The following is a 16,608-nucleotide window of genomic DNA, read 5'->3' on the forward strand; positions in this document are numbered from 1 at the left end:
ATTTTTAAATTTTCATTTTCCCATTAAATATAATAATATGTTATTATGAATAAAAAACTAAAAACGAAATTAATTGTTTGCATCTTGGAGCCAAAAGAATGAATACTATTGGAATCGTCACTTAATTGAATACAATATTTGTCATTATAAACCTAGTTGAATAATAGAATAATTTATTTATTTATTCATGATAGAAAAAAATCATTTAAGATTTAATGGATTAATTTATTAATGTAATCATAAATATATACTTATTATAAACATCTTAATTACTATAATTAAACATGGTAATTATATATATATATATATATATATATATATATATATATATATATATATATATATATATATTATGAATAAAAATAAAAATGAAATTATTTACATTTGGAAGGAAAAAGAATGAATATATTTGTCATGTGACAAAATCTTATTTTATAATTGATATATATATATATATATATATATATATATATATATATATATATATATATATATATATATAATTGATTGATTTATCTAACACAAACTTTTATCCCAAAATCAAGTTTGAACTTGCATAAATCATAATTTTAAACTTTTTGGATACGTCAATCTAAATAAATCAATTAGTTACTAGATTTAGAAAGAGTTCGTTTAAACTTTTAAAAAATATATTTTTCAATAAGATATATTTTTTAAAATAAATAAAAAATTACTTACTTTAAGTAAAAATAATTTAAACAAACATATCATAAAAATATTAAAATAAGCACATTTTTTTAAAAAATAAACTTAAACAAACTCATCTCTTAAATTGAAAACTCATCTCTTTTGCTTATTTATCTTCAACAGTGATTTTTCACCCACGTACGAGGCATTGATTGAACAGAAACCCTAAACTTGATTATGGGAGGGATGTTGACGATTGAGAGTAAAGCAGGACAGGACAGAATTAGCGAATTACCGGACGATGTTGTGTACCACATCCTTTCGTTCCTTACAATCAAGGAAGCCATTGCTACATCCTTGTTATCTACGAGGTGGAGATTTCTATGGACCATGCTTCCTTCTCTTCACATCGACTGCTCCAAACCAATCATGAAACTCTACCATAGTGTCGATGTTTTCTTGGGTCTATTTAGAACACAAAAGATCTCAAGGTTTCATCTCAGATGTAATAATGATTGTTGTCTCAGTTACGCGGAAGAATGGGTCAACGCAGTTGTGTCCAGAAAAGTTGAACATGTGAATATCTCCTTATGCATGTGCCGTTCAATTATTTTCAGATTCCCCCACTTGTTCATCTGTACCACACTTGTTACCTTGAAGATCGAGGGCCTCTTTCCTTTCTCTATTCCTTATGATGTTCATCTCCCTAATCTCCAGATTTTTCACCTGCACGTAAATGCATTATTGAGCTTCCCCAGTATTAACAAGCTTATATCTGGATCTCCAGCTCTTGAACTGTTTGATCTGAAGCAGAACTGGTGGGAGAGTCAGTTGAAGATTTTGCTTAAGCATAACTCTCAAGTTATCCAAGTATTCCACCACAGCTCTTTTTATGGTCTTGTTATACAAGATGATCGTGATTATGATTTTATCTCAAACTGTATGTACACTCATCGTTGGCCTAACATTCTTAAAGCCAAGGTTTGTTTGACAGTGCATCACTGCGCTAAGAATCTTTATGCGAACCAAATTGTTTCTAACATTCTCCAAGGACTGTGTAATGTTGAATTTCTGTCATTGGGTGATTTTAGGGAAGAGATGGACCCTTCTATTCTTGATCTTCCAAATTTTGAGAATTTAGTTGATTTAAGGCTTTTTCTTAAAAATGCTGACTCCTTATTTCTGGAACTTCCTGCCAAGTGTCCTAAGCTTGAAGTTCTTGAAGTTAATATCATGGATGACCGCTACGGTATAAATCAGAGATGTCGATATCATATTACTGGAGGAGTAAGGAAGCACGACCTATCAATTGTTCCTCTTTTACCTGAAACACTCATTCTTGGAAAATGCTTTAGTAATCCACTTACATGATGCAGAAAAGTTTATGTTTTCTGTTTAAGAACAACAATTTTAGGGAGTTTTTGTTTTATTTTCTGTTATGTTTCAGCTTTAAATTTTTAATTGATGATCTACTCTTCAAAAACATATGTTTCAGTTATGTTTCTTTGCCTTCGGTACAACATCGATATATTCTCAGAACTTGAGTCCTCACTGCTTTTGTTTCCGCTTAGCTTTTTTCTGATTTTCCTAGTTCTAGTGTTAGAGCTTTAACTTCATTAGTTCTATTGTGTCATTTTTTTATTTGGATTTAATTTTACATGAAATTATAATTTATCTAAAATATATATAAAATCTGCTAAAAAAAGGAATGTGGTACCTATATAATCAACAGTTGCTTGTGTAACTGTGATCATGTTCGTAGCAGCACAATAACTCTTCAATAAGAAGGTATTCAAATACACGGGTCCATGCAGCACGAGTGAGTACCAAGAGAGATGTATCTTAATGTTAATATCTCTTTATGTAACCCCTTCTCATACTCAAAAACATTGATGAGAGCCTTACAAGGAGTTGTCAATTCATCGGATTTAGGAAAGTCACTGTGGGGTATCACATATCTTAAATTTGTTAATTGCAGAAAATGTTCAAGAAAGCGCTCATAGTTTCACTAGGAGAAAGGGGAGAATATGATATGGCTTTGAGCTTTTACTCCATAAATTCCATTGTGTTATTTATATTAGATTTGGATCAGATTTTATCTGTGATTAAAAACTTTATAAAATCTGCTAAAAGAAGCATGTGGTCCATTCAATGTAATCAACTCCTTGGTGTTGCTTGTGTAACTGCAATTCGTGTTCATGGCAGCATAATATAACAACTCTTTAATCAGAAGATGTTCAAATGCTAGTTCCATGCAGCACGAGTGAGTACCTGAAGTGATTTATCTTATTAAGACTCTGTTCTCACATTGCAGAACATCGATGGAAGTCTTATGAGGAACTGCCAATTAATTGGAGTTTGGAAAGTCACTTTGGATTTCTACACAAATTAAGGATGCTATTGAGGTAGAAACCTCCATTTTGAATATGTTCTCCTTTTTCTATGTTGTTTTGCTGGGTGCTTGGTGAAAAGGGTGGCATTTAGATGGAAATTTATAGGTGTAATGTTCTTTCTCTATCTTCTTCAATTCTTTAATTGTTCTTATACATATATTTTAGAAATACGAGTTTCATTACTGCTGTACTAGCATCCAACGCATGCTTCCATGCCTTAGTACTGTATATATTTATTTGCATTATTGGCGTTCCCTGCATCACGTCTACTGAAGTAAATTTTCTTGCTTTCTTGCAACAAAATATTTGATCCAAGCTTGACATGAAAGTTTCACTTATCGAGTTCTTGGCTTCTAGCTATGACACGAAATTATTTCCCTGGTCCTTAATTTTAAGGATTAGCTCGCAAGTGGTGATATTTGAAAGTTGAAGCTAAAGGCATCTAGTTTGTCACTTGGCTTTCCTCAGTCGTTGAACCATATGATATGGCATCTATTTGATTATTCATTATATATTTACAGTTCATCTTCGTTGTGTTCTTAGTTTAAGATTTCACACATTAACTAAAGGTGATTATGTGTGCTTATGAAAAGTTGGAGGGCTGTGGATTTAATTAAGAATTCAAGGTGAAACATAAAAATTAAATTCTGCAGTTTTAATAATACATATTGTGTTGTACGAGTAAATCACTAATTTAATCCTCGAAATTGTATATCATTGTCACTTTAGGTTTCGAAACTAAGAAAATTTTAAGTCTTTGAATTTTTTTAAAGATTTTATTTAAATTCATAAATTTAATCATTTTTTTTTTCATTTGGTCCTTAAACATATCGTTCTAGAGATCACCCTTACCTCTTTAAGCTGGCATCACTTCCCTCAAGCAATGCCAACTTGTGAGCAACTTTTCTAGAGGCCACCTTGGCCTCCGGGTTTCAAAGTTGGTTAAACTTCTCATCAATCATCTCAAACACTCCAGTTGTGGCATTATCAACTGGATGGTTCAATAATAAAAAGAGGTGTCATCACAACATCACCATCTTTGGAAATGGAAGAAGGGTCCATGCCATGGTGGTTGATGAGTGTGATTCCACAAGAGGGTGTGATGCTGAACATGATTTCCAGCCTCCATGCCCTAACAATGTTGTTGATGCCTTTAAAGCTGTTTTGTAAGGCTTTGGGTGTGCCAAAACGTGACTGGGGTCAATTAGACATTCACTGGTCCGATGCATGATACACACAATTAAATGTAAAGTAAAGCTTAATAAGGATGTGATCATACTTCTCTGTCACGTAAGAGAAGATTACTTGTACAATAATAAGGGGAATTCAAACCCATAGACAAAAAAAAGTGTTGAATCTTGTGTAGATTCAAGCTTATGTGTGTTTCGAGTTTCCATTAATAAAATTGTCCTTGTTGTTCTACACTTCTCTGGTTAAGTTATGAAATGTATCAATTATTTACACTACAGTTCTCATTATAATTATATATGTACGAGTTAAGTTTGTTGAAGAAATGGTAAATAAAGATTCAAAATCCACCTGCTAGTTTGTAAAATAATTGAAATCAGGGAGATATGTAAATGCAATGTGATTCTATGCTATATCATCCTCATGTTGACTAGCAAATACTCACAGATATCTAGAAAGAAATTTTCATATAATTACAATACTCATCTCTAAATATTATAGCCTCGTTTTTTAAGGTGTGACAAATTGAGCCCAAAGATCATTTCCGTACTCCTATTAGAAATACAATTTTCTTAGTCACTTAGGAACTAAGACAGATCATTTAGCAGAGTCACGAGCCATTCAAGTATAGAACACAAGCTCACAAACGCTGATTAATTAACATGAAAACTACATTGGAGTTTACCAAACTAAGTATACAGTTGCACCAACGGTCAACACTTAATAAACAACACAAAGTGAGATAGCGCCAATGATTCTACAACCACTACCAAAAATTAATTCAAACACTGGCAGCAGCAGATAAGTTTTCAAGATTCTAGAACACACAAGAGTGTCCATTTACAGCATGCTGTCTGTGAGAGAAGGCAACCTACGGAAGAAATTCACCGGAGCAGGCGGCACCTTGCTCCGAAGCATGGGGTGCCTCATCAAGTAAAATCCAGTCAGAAGAATAGGCAGTTGGAAGGGTGTGACATACAACACTATAGCAGCCACAAAGCAGAATACCATGAACATGGCGGAGGCACGAGGATCACGCCAATTCACAAGAGCTTGGATCCTCTCTCCTTGAGTAGCTAAATCTCCTACAACACTCTGAATCCTCCCAGCCACAGTTCTTAACCGGTCGTACCTCCAACGTAGAATGTCAGGGCTCTTTGAGCTGGGGAATGTGTCAAATTCCTCATCAAGCTCATCTGGGGTCACCCCTTCTGCATAGGAGAGTCTGGTGTTCATGTGAGGAGGGCACCTCGGCCGGAACCTCCAATTCCACATGCTGATGACAAACATGTATAGAAATACAGTTGGCAGAATAAGTTCAGGGAAACATACAAGCATCAGAAAAAGAATGTGCACCAGCACTGTTGTTATAGGATGCTTCCATGTGGAAACTTCCCCTAACCATCGCACAACAGAGAGAATTCCAGAAAACACTGTCATCAGACGGTAGAAGTTTGCCTTGCTCCGCCTCATACTCCAAAGATGAGAATCTGTGTCACACATGTATTCAACTACCTCCTTTCTAAGTGGGGGTTCCGCCCTACTTAGTCGAGAAGCAACAACATTGACCGCTTGATGTCGCAGCTTTTCCTGTTCCATTAAGTTAAGTGGCCTTTTATAGTGCATTTTTGGCAAGTGAGGCTTGAAATACTGCTGCATCAAATCAACCATTGAGGAACAGGAGAATCTAATGGCCAAGTGCAGCTCACCCATCTTCTTGACACCTGAAGGATGTAGCACTGGTAATGGGTATGCATTTGTGTAAACACGGCCAGCTTCCAGGGTCGAGATCCGAATCCGAACTTTACCTATTTTTAGATCTTTGTTACCATCCGAATTATGAAGTTGTCCATTATCAAACACCCCCACAGTGAGAACTGTAGCTGGATCATAAACGTCCCAAGTGTACTGCTCATTGTATTTTGGACTAAGACTGTCACTAACGGTTCGAGTGCGAACCCACTTATGCCCATATTTTGCCACACAGTATGTATCTGTTGTCCCTCTTCCATCCCTGGTTTTCGTTGGATGAAGTCCATCAACACTTAGAATGCCAATTTCTAAAAGACCAATTGGCTTCTTCCAGAGCTGCTTTGATGTTGGTCTGAGATCACTACTATAATAAGTTGACCCATCAAAAACATGGTAACCACCATCAAGACAGACACTCAGGTGAATTCTACTAAAAAATTTATCTTTCTCCTTTTTTCCTTGTTCCCCATCCATCACAGATGATATGGATTCTTCAAGGTGATACCACCTAGTGTGGATAAGTCTATCATCAGCTCGCTTGTCAGTTTGGTCTACAGGAATAATAACAGCTCCAATAGTCTCGTCTTTGTTGGGACCAACTCGATTTTCCACTGAAACAATCAGAGGTTCCTCAAAGGGTTCAGCAGCAACAAACATCAGCTCTTGATCCCAACGCAGAATCATGGTCCTTGATTGAACAGGTCTTGTCTTCAAAATCTGGTTACCGATCTGTAGCTTAACATAGGCATCATGGATTTGGGAATTCTCTGACACATGTAAGTCCTGAGCCTCAATCACTTTAACCCGTACATACCATAATCTTGGTGAATGGTAAACTTTTGATCTCATATGAGCATATGCAGACGAGGATATATCACCAGAGGAGAGAGCATCAGAATGCCAAGCATCAGGAAAAGCTTCATCAGCTTGTGTGCCAAACCATACAGCAAGCATCAACTCCCCTTTTTTCTTGTCCTTACCCTTGTCAATCCTATACCATTCAGGAGCCAATGGACTATTAGGTGGAACACGTCTAGGAACATCATGGAGATCAAACTTCACAGTGCCAATAATTTCATCAAGTAACATATTCTTGTCTTTGACCACAACTTCAAGCAAAGTTGACTGCTGATTTTCCCTTGCAAAGGCAAACACTTGATTCCATTCAGGATCTTGTGTTTTCTCGTAGTGTTTGGTAATTCCTTTGAAATTTCCAACCTTTACCTCCACATATGGATCAATGCTCCCAGTCAAACGAGCTCTTACAACTCGTACGAATAGGTATTGCATTGGTTCAACAAGGTCATAGGAGCTGGATGGCCTGTACCCGCGAATAACTCGCCCACCAACTACTTGTCCCCCTCCAAGAAAAGGGCTTGTCTCTTTGAGTGCATAATCCATTGGAGAGAAAGAACCTGGATATGCATGAAAAACTTTTGGAGGAGGCAGTCCAGATTTAGACTCATGCATCCCAGAGTCTTTATTTGTCTTTGCAGCAGCTGAAGGAGAAGATTTATGCTGTTTTTCTTCATTTGAATTTGGAAGGGTATGAAATGTGTGCTTTGTCTCATTTTTCTTCCGAGAAAAGACGTTCAGGATTGAATTAGTGAATGAAACTGGTGATTGATCTGGGGTTGAGTGTTGGACGGTGTCCACAGAGGGTTCCACATCATGAATAGGGTTTGAGGATTTTACTGAAGGGTCATCAGTGACATATACCTTCAAACCAAGTTCTCCTTTTATGCGGGAAAAAACATTTTTCTTTTCCAGAGGGTAGTGCAAAACAACAGCATCAGCATATGGGACAAATGAGGGTTCAGTGAGGTGGACCTTACCCAGGAAAATTTTGGAATTACTTCTCTTGCTATAATGGTAGATACAGGCATCAAGAGTGAGATTCGGCAATTTGCTTGGATCAGTAACATTGAAGTAAAATTTCTCATTCCAAACAGGATTCAGATCTTTCTCTTTAGTTGTAGTCCGAAATTTCCAACCATCAAAGTGAAGTTCCACATAAGTACTACATGAGCCCTGTCCATCTTTGGGCATAAGGTCATGAGCACCCACAACTTCCACACCTAGCTTGAGGTTGCTCATTGCCAATAATTAATTAGCTTCCAGAAACCTGAAAAGAAAGGAAGAAACAAGGTTTAAGATTATAATAGAATCAGATATAGATTTCAATACACTTACATGATCTAAGTAACTTCCTGGCCATTTCCTCTATTAAATTATAAATGTAACTGTAATCAACTAGAGCATAAACACTTTTATATTATCTTTATCAATAGACAAAAAAAAAAGGCAGCATCATTGTAGTAATTAAAGATTATAAAATAGTAAAATACGTGGCACTATATGGTTTGCTTTGGATGTAAAACTCCTAAACTTGTCAATGCATGAAAATCAAATGCTTGAAAGTTTTGCTTTAAATTCATGGACAAAAGAAGCATATCCTTTTTTTTTTTTTGCTCAGCAAAAATAATATATATATTGCATAGAGTACCAGAGGTACTAATAGTACAAAAGGATATATATTGCATATCCTTAATCTAGCAATTTGCTGCTTTTGTTTCGTTATCAATATTCAGAGATAAATTCTAGCAATAGTACCAAATTCTCCCAAGTCCTAACAAAGAAAAAGCAATACACCAGGTGTAGAGTGTAGATCTTACTTTGACTAAAACATTACCACATTGATCAAGCTCAACTTTTCTTGAAAACCTTTGGGTTCCTATCATAAATCCAAAGTCAATCATTTGGAAGTTCACCAGCAAATACTTGAGTAAAAGTATTCTTATCAATTGATTTATTAATGAAAGGCATGATATATTCAAATTAATATTTATTTGCCATTTTTTTAATAGTAAAATTTGACAACCAAGGTCAAATACAAAATGAAATACGGCTAAGTCCATAAATTTTGGTGTGTGCGTGTGTAAAGGAAAGCAACAGGATTTATTTGTTCTTTTTATGCATGGGGTTATAAATTATTAATCAGTTAGTTCCCGTCATAAATAAGACAAGATGTTGCATGATTCACCCCTCTGAAGTAAAAACAAAGAAACGAAAAATAAAAGAGATGGATATCATTATCAAAAGCAAGTAGTAATTCTTAAAACACAAGCAAGAAAGAGAAAAGTTCCAAAAGTTTCAACTACCACTTCCACAATTGTGTTCTCCGTGATCAAGAAGCAAGTCAATAATGAAAACAAGCCTTAAATACTTTTTATTCTACTACGTATTAAAAAAAGTATTTCCAAGATTGCAAAAGAATATAATACAACATCATAGATTCATAGAACAGGGGAAAAGGACATGGATTCCTTGTACCACAGTACATAAGATCGTGTGATCTTCAGATACTCTGAAGAAAATGAAAATCTTAAATATTAAAAACAAAATCCAGTGATCACTGAATCACGAACCCCCAAGTGCTTATGTATTCTCATTCAAGTTCCTTTTTTTGTTGAAAAATTTTCAGACTTTCAGCTGAAAAACAAACATAAGACCTAATTAATTATCCAATATTTTGCAAAATTAAGGATGAAAAAATTAGAGAAAAAAAAAACTTTTGCCACAAAGAAGAGAAGTTGATTCTCTGAGGAACCTTACCCAAATTTTCAATTTTTTTTCCAGGAAAAAAGAAAACACAAGGACATCAATTTTCTGCTACAACAGTGTAATAAGAAGAAAAAAATCCCCCCCAAAAAATAAAACAAAATCCCTCTTCTACAAAATCCAACAGCAAATCATAAAAAACATTCCACAAATACCCAGAAAGAAAAAGGCACATAAAAATAAAAATAAAAACAAAACAAACCCAGAAGAAAGAAAAAGAGAAAGAAACACACCTGAAATTTTGATCTTTGGGACTTCACTTGAAAAGCTGAAGACCCAAAAGAGAAAACCACAAAAAAAAAGTGAGATTGAGGTGAGGAAAAGAGGAGTTATGTGAGAAATAAAAAAAGAGGAAGAGGAAGGAGAAATGGGGTTTTAAAGAGAGAAATTGAAGTCAAGTAGCACACATAAATTGACATTGTAGAATGTCGGTTTCGTATTGTTCAGTAGTTGTAGCGGTGTTGGGTTGTGCCATCTCAGAACTCACACAACACGGTTTTATTGCAGTGTTGCTGTGGTTGGGTGAGTTCAGCTTTGGCCCCACCCTCTCCACTCACTGCTCATCAATGCAATTGCTTGCAAACTCTCTCTCTCTCTCTCTCTCTATATATATATATATAGATAGATATATACAATTTTGAGTTTTTTTTTGTCCTGATTCATCTTCAAATACAAAATATAGATTCTGGTAATATTCCTTTTCATAAATCTATTTTTTCTATAAATTTAGTAACCAGAGTTGGGATTTTGATTTTTTATTTTTCAGCATAATATCTTAATAAAACATATAATTTATTTGTTATCCTTTCTTTTAATTTTTTTAATCTTAAAGCAATTGATGTGTTAAAATTTTAAAGTATAATTAATTTTTTTAATTATATATTAAAATTTTGTAATGTAATTTATCACTATTGGTGAGATATTAAATAAATGTTTTTTAATCCAAAGACTAAAACGTCAATTATTTTAAAATGAAAAAAAAATTAAAAACATCTAAAGATATGGGATGGAGATAATAATAGTTGTATACCACCTCTTAGAAAAATAATATTTGTAAATCACATTAGATTATTAATTAATGGTTATAATTAATTGTGTGGAAAAAAATTGGCTTCAATGCTTTTTAATGAGACATACCTGATTTATGTAAGAATATCTAAATATTTGAACAAGTTTGAAATATAAATGAAAAGTATTAATTTTAATTGATTTTTTATTTTTCAAACATTTGTAATTTAATATTTATCATTTTAAAATGAATATATCAACATATTTTCTATAATAATTATCTATGATATCTTGAAAATAATAATTCTCTTCAAGAATGTAAACCATTATGATCTAACCATTATGTATTAATGTCAAAGTACATTATTTAGACCTTTCAAAGATAGTCAATTAAATAAGTAAATTCTTCTCTTTCAAATATTTATAAATTGAAATCAATCTATAAAAATATTTTCTATAATAATTCTCCGCTTAACTTAGAAATTAACATTTCTCTAAAATTCTCTCCATCCAAGATCTAGCACACATATATCGTCCTGCAGACTGCAGTCAAATATTCTACAGACGCTATATTGACAATCGATCAATTATTTGACAAATTAGATCAAATTGACTAGGCTAACCATTTATGTGAAATAATCATTTTTGTCTATTAATGTGTAATTTGCTGATAAATGTATCTCTAAAAAATGAAATACAAAATTTAGTCTTTAAAAGTGTAAAAAATGATTGCCCCACATAGATTATCATCATAGACACATGGTTAATACAATAGTTCACGTGACACCGATGAACAAATTTATTACTAAAATGATTGTCGACGTGGATTATTAGTATAGAAGCATATTTGTCATAATATTTTTTTTAACTTTACATCTTCCCACATTTGTTCACAAATGCGTCTCTGAAAGATAAAAATATAAAATTTAGTCCCTGAAAATATAAAAAGTGCGACAATATATCATGGACGTTAAGTGAATTGTATAGGAGAGAAGCTATGAAAAAAGAGATTAAAATCCAATTTAAGATTTGAACTTTTATATTTTGATTATCTATCTATTTATCTATCAATCAAATTGTTAATTAGTTTTTTAATTAATCAATATAACTACTTCTTTTCCAAAATAAAATAAAATTCTTTAGTTTTATGATATAAAAAAATTGAGTTACCATTTTAAAAAAATGAAAGTCTTTTATTTCTTGAAATTTTTTTTCTTCCATTAATTATTCATCTTTATTACGTATTTTGACACAATATGTTAAATGAAATGCAAGGTCGCTGCAGTCCCTAAATCAACGAGAGATACAACTCTACCAAAGACAAAGAATAAATCTCTGTATTAATTTTTTTTTTGTTTTAAATTTAATTTTTGTATTAGTTTGAACATTATTGTATTTTTTATTTGAATTTATTTGGGTTCTTTATTCGCTAGTAACTATTTTCATTTCATTCATATTATGTATAATAAGTGTTGTCTCGAATGGAAGCATATAAGGTTTATCTAAGGAATTCTTATCTAGTTTAAATTTTGTGAGATTTTTTTTAAAAAAAATAGTTGATTAAATTCTTTATTTAAAATAAATAAATAAATTTGATCCCACAGCCGATTGTATTTTTTCTACTAAAAACTCTCTGACATATTATTTTCAATCTAAATAAGAGGGCACTTAAGTAGAAATTATGATATGGAATAATTTTAAAGATTAAAAGTGAGAAATTTAGTAGAAATTTGATAAAATTATAAGATAAAGTTTTTTTAACGACAAAGATTAAGGTTTGACAAAGAAATTAAAATAATATATATATATATATATATATATTAAAAGAAAATTTAAAATATATATTACATAAGTACTAAACGAATAGGAATAGTAAATTATAAACACATAATAATAATAACAACAACAACAATAATTAGCCACAATCATTAACGTCCGAAGATATTTGTTGTACTTTTTATATTTTGAGGGACTAAATTTTATATTTTCATTTTTTAGGAACGCATTTGTCAGTAGAGTGGGAAGACGAAAAGTAAAAAAAAAAATATTATGACAAATATGCCCATATGCTGATAATCCACATTGACAATTATTTCAGTAACAAATTTGTCTCTCTATGCCACGTAGATTATTTTATTAATGGTGATAGACGAAAGTAAACAACAAGACATATTTATTACACTTTTTATCCTTTGAGAGACTAAATTTTGTATTTTCATCTTTCATAGACACATTTGTCAACGAATTATACATTGAGGAACAAAAGTGACTATTTACCTAATAAATAATAATCATGGTTTCAAATTATGATTTTATAATTAGCTTTTTTATAGTCCGCAAAAAAATAGCTTTTTTTCTCATTGATTATGAAGATTTATACTTACTAGTTAAATATATATCCAATCCCTCCTTGTATTTGTTGGGTACAGATTTATACCATAATTAAGTTCTATAAGTTTATTTTTAGTAAAGAGCACCAAGTTATAAATAGAAAAATTAAAAATTAACAACAAATGACGAAATTCTTAGAAAAGATAAGAAGAAAATAATACTTGCAATTTTGAAAGAAATAGATACCCTAGATAACATATTTTATGAAAGATAACTTTGTATTACTATCCTACAAAATAGCAGTTTTTTTTTTTACTAACTCCAGCGATTTTTCTTTCATACATTAAAGAGATTTTAGATTGAAATTATGTTATGTTATTTCTGTGACTTAAATATATTTTTAAAGTTCTTGTAGTTTACACGATCTTTACATTTTAGTTATTTTAAAAAATAGTCTGTGGTATATTAACTTTTTACGTAAGCCTATGATATTTGTTTAGTTGACTTTAACGTTGCTCTGTTTGCCAAATGATGACGCGTTACTTAATTTTTTTAGTTTGGACTATGAAGTATATACATTGCTTTTTATTTTGGTCTCTCTAATATACTTTCTTTTTTTTCCTTTCAAAAAAAATACTTTCTTTTTCATTTTAGTTTTTTAGCCTCCTCAACAAGTATCATAGCTAAGCAATGACAAGGATTAACACAAAAAGAAAAATGAATATTAAAGGGACCATTTAAAAGATAAATTTAGAAGGAGGTAAATCAATAGGTGGGAATTTTATAAGGACTACAAGCACATTCAAACTTATCTCTTTTAAAAAAATTTATCTTCATTTAGTACTCAATTTTAATAATTTAGGGATGACAAATAATCTCAAATCGATGGGTACCATTCCAAATCCACCTCAAAATATTTGCTTCGATATCCTATGTAAGTACGAATATCTTTAGAAGAAGACCCAAAGAAATGTCATAAGTTACTCTTTTATGAACGAATTAAGCAATTACATCCTTTGCAAAATTATCACCTTTTCTTTTAGTACAGAAATTGTACATTTTGTTCTGCCCAAATACAACTATAATTTATTCTTGTCCACGTTGATATTTGATCTCAATTTTTGAGTACTCTTTTGATCCATTGCCAGCCAATAGTACTGCGTATGAAAGTATAAAGCAATTAATGTTGTTTTGTCTACTCAGACTGGACCAAAAAAAATGCTGTAATTTTACGTTCATATTCAATACCAAGTTAGGTAAAAAGCTTTCATTTTAATTAAAATTAGTATATATGAGGGTCGTTGCAAGAGTCAACCACATGCAGAAAGATTGAAAGGAAATAAAATAAAAAAAACACCCAGAGAGAATGAGGAGGAAAAGCTAACTCTTAGTGGGGGACAGAAAATGAGACCTCAGAAAGCTACAACACGAACAGCAGAGAACCCAACGCAATTCTTCAAATTCTGGGTCCACCAATATTGGAACCACAGGTGGGATAATGAAGATCTTTTACCATATTGGGAGTCATGGAATTGAAAATTGACAAACTTGTTCATATCAACTTCCACATATTGGGAGTTGAATTAGATGAGTTGATACAACAATACATCATACACATTTATGAAAACTTATGTTAAGGAAGAGATGTAAGATTGATCTAATGAAAAAGTAGACTTAAGAGTGAAAGGAGAAGAGAGAATGAGAAAAATTGTGTGTTTGAATCCTCACATGATATTTTTAACAAAAATAACAAATTTATATTATGAAAGATGAGTTTTTGGTTTTTTAGGAACCTCCGACCTATGAAAGCAAGGTGCTCTTGTGGAATTCTTTTGAAATTATGATTTTGGAATTCTTTTGGTTTTCACCCCTTTTAATACAAAAAAAAAGACTATCTGAATAATAAACATAATAGCATAGTTGTCAAATTACTTTATTCCTTTCTAACGCTGTGTGTGTATAAAAAATATCAGTTTAAAAAATATATCTCAAGAAATTAACATATAGTTACATTCACATTTGAAATTTGCATATGCTATAATGTGTCGGTTTGTTACTTTGTTTAAATTTATTTAAAAAATATTTTTTTAAATAAGTCATTTTTATTTTTTTAATATATTTATCTAAACTGCTTTTAATTTAAAAAAAATCCACTTTTTTAAGAAATAAATTGTATCTATTTAAAAAAACACTTTTTTAGAAATACTTTTTTAAAATTTAAAATAAACTGACCCAATACATGGGTTGAGTGAATAAAAAGACGCAGAAACTAGTTGTGTAGCATCAATGCAGATCCATTCATTTCAAATGCGTAGTCAAATTCACTGAGCTGACAGAAATATCACTGTTTATTTAAAAAAACTGAATAATGAACATGAAACTAATAAGCTAATTAACCAAACTAAATCTAACAACTGCGCACACAGCTAACAAAATTGAATCCATCCAACTAATTCTATGTATCGCTAAAAAAAAAAAACTATTTCTGATAACTGGAATCCGTCAAAAACCTCGGAAATCCGTCGATAATTCAAGATTTTTCACGATAGATTAAAATTTGTCGAAAAAATGATTATAGGAAATTTTAATCGATAAATTTTTATTATCTGTGAAAAACTATTGACATATTTATCCGTCGAAAATTTACGATGAATCTTTTCTGATGAAAATTTTCAACGAACGATGGAAATATTTGTGAGAAATACCATTCTATGAAAAAAATATTTCATTTTTATTATTTAACATCAATAATTTATGAATTATTTTTTGTATTAATATTATTTAACATCTAAATATTAATTAACAGATGCATATAATTAATGAAATACTCAAATTCATAAATTTAAAACAAATAGTAAAATAGATCATTAAGTTAAATTGAAAATAAATTTAAAAGAAAAATACAATCTAATATATCAATAATAATTTTGTGGTACTAAATCAATAATCAAAATATTCATTGAAAGAATACTTTTGTTGATCATCATCTTATTGTTGTTTATTTGATAAGTCATTGTATTGTCTTGTTGTTGTTCATGGTGAGATTATTGATGTTAGGTGGTAAGAATAAAAGAACAATTGACTAAAATATATGATCTCCTCATTTGATGCACGAAACTCCTTCCTCCAACCGTAAAAAATAAACTTTTCTACGATATATCTTGAAACTTAAACTTTATATAAAACTTATAAGAGAATTTATGATATTTTTATGATAAAATACACAAGCAAGATGAATCCACTTTTTTTCTTGGTCTTTATAAAAAAAAAACCTTAAACTTTAGTCATTTTGAGACAAAGGGAGTAATTGGTACATATTAAGAAAATTAGTTAATATAGTTATTAACATTAAATTTGTTTGTAATTATAATATTTTTCCAAAAATTATCCTTAAATAATTAATGCATGGAGAGAATAATAGTGGTGAAGTTTTAATTTTTAAAACTAAACTCTTTAATTCTCTAATCCTCGTGAGAGAGAGAAAAATATCATTCATAACATTTATTATTTATCAATTGAAATAATTAAGGGTGTTTTGATAAAAAAAAAAAAAATAGTTGATGTAAGGGATAATTAGAAAAAAGTTTTATAAAAAGAGACAAGAAAATTCTAAAACAATGCCTTATAAAAAGGGAAGAGAGATACTATAAATTAACAAAACAAAACA

General features: G+C 31.1%; 2 protein-coding genes across 5 annotated transcripts; one reads left to right on the top strand and one right to left on the bottom strand.

Annotated features, from left to right (window-relative positions):
- Positions 1 to 860: 860 nt before the first annotated feature.
- Positions 861 to 2,272, top strand: LOC102659597 (putative F-box/LRR-repeat protein At5g41630). The gene has a single exon (XM_006583243.3). The coding sequence runs from the start codon at positions 886 to 888 to the stop codon at positions 2,017 to 2,019; it is 1,134 nt and encodes a 377-aa protein (XP_006583306.3). The 5' UTR covers positions 861 to 885; the 3' UTR covers positions 2,020 to 2,272.
- Positions 2,273 to 4,869: 2,597 nt separating this feature from the next.
- Positions 4,870 to 10,186, bottom strand: LOC100800326 (FT-interacting protein 7). Of its 4 annotated transcripts, none has more exons than XM_006583245.4 (3): positions 9,836 to 10,163; positions 8,657 to 8,715; positions 4,870 to 8,106 (listed from the first exon to the last, which is right to left on the bottom strand). In XM_006583245.4, the coding sequence occupies exon 3, from the start codon at positions 8,076 to 8,078 to the stop codon at positions 5,070 to 5,072; it is 3,009 nt and encodes a 1,002-aa protein (XP_006583308.1). In that variant the 5' UTR covers positions 8,079 to 8,106; positions 8,657 to 8,715; positions 9,836 to 10,163; the 3' UTR covers positions 4,870 to 5,069. The 4 variants fall into 4 exon arrangements, with proteins under 4 accessions (XP_006583308.1, XP_040873249.1, XP_040873248.1 ...); XM_041017315.1 differs by lacking the exon at positions 8,657 to 8,715 and adding an exon at positions 9,318 to 9,473; XM_041017314.1 differs by lacking the exon at positions 8,657 to 8,715 and adding an exon at positions 9,315 to 9,473.
- Positions 10,187 to 16,608: the final 6,422 nt, after the last annotated feature.

The sequence above is a fragment of the Glycine max genome, chromosome 7 (genome assembly GCF_000004515.6).
Source record: "Glycine max cultivar Williams 82 chromosome 7, Glycine_max_v4.0, whole genome shotgun sequence".
NCBI classification, from domain to species: domain Eukaryota; kingdom Viridiplantae; phylum Streptophyta; class Magnoliopsida; order Fabales; family Fabaceae; genus Glycine; species Glycine max.

What these genes read in the sequence shown, in the direction of transcription:
- LOC102659597 (XM_006583243.3), top strand. Translation starts at nt 886, where the DNA reads ATGGGAGGGATGTTGACGATTGAGAGTAAAGCAGGACAGGACAGAATT.
- LOC100800326 (XM_006583244.4), bottom strand. Translation starts at nt 8,078, where the DNA reads ATGAGCAACCTCAAGCTAGGTGTGGAAGTTGTGGGTGCTCATGACCTT.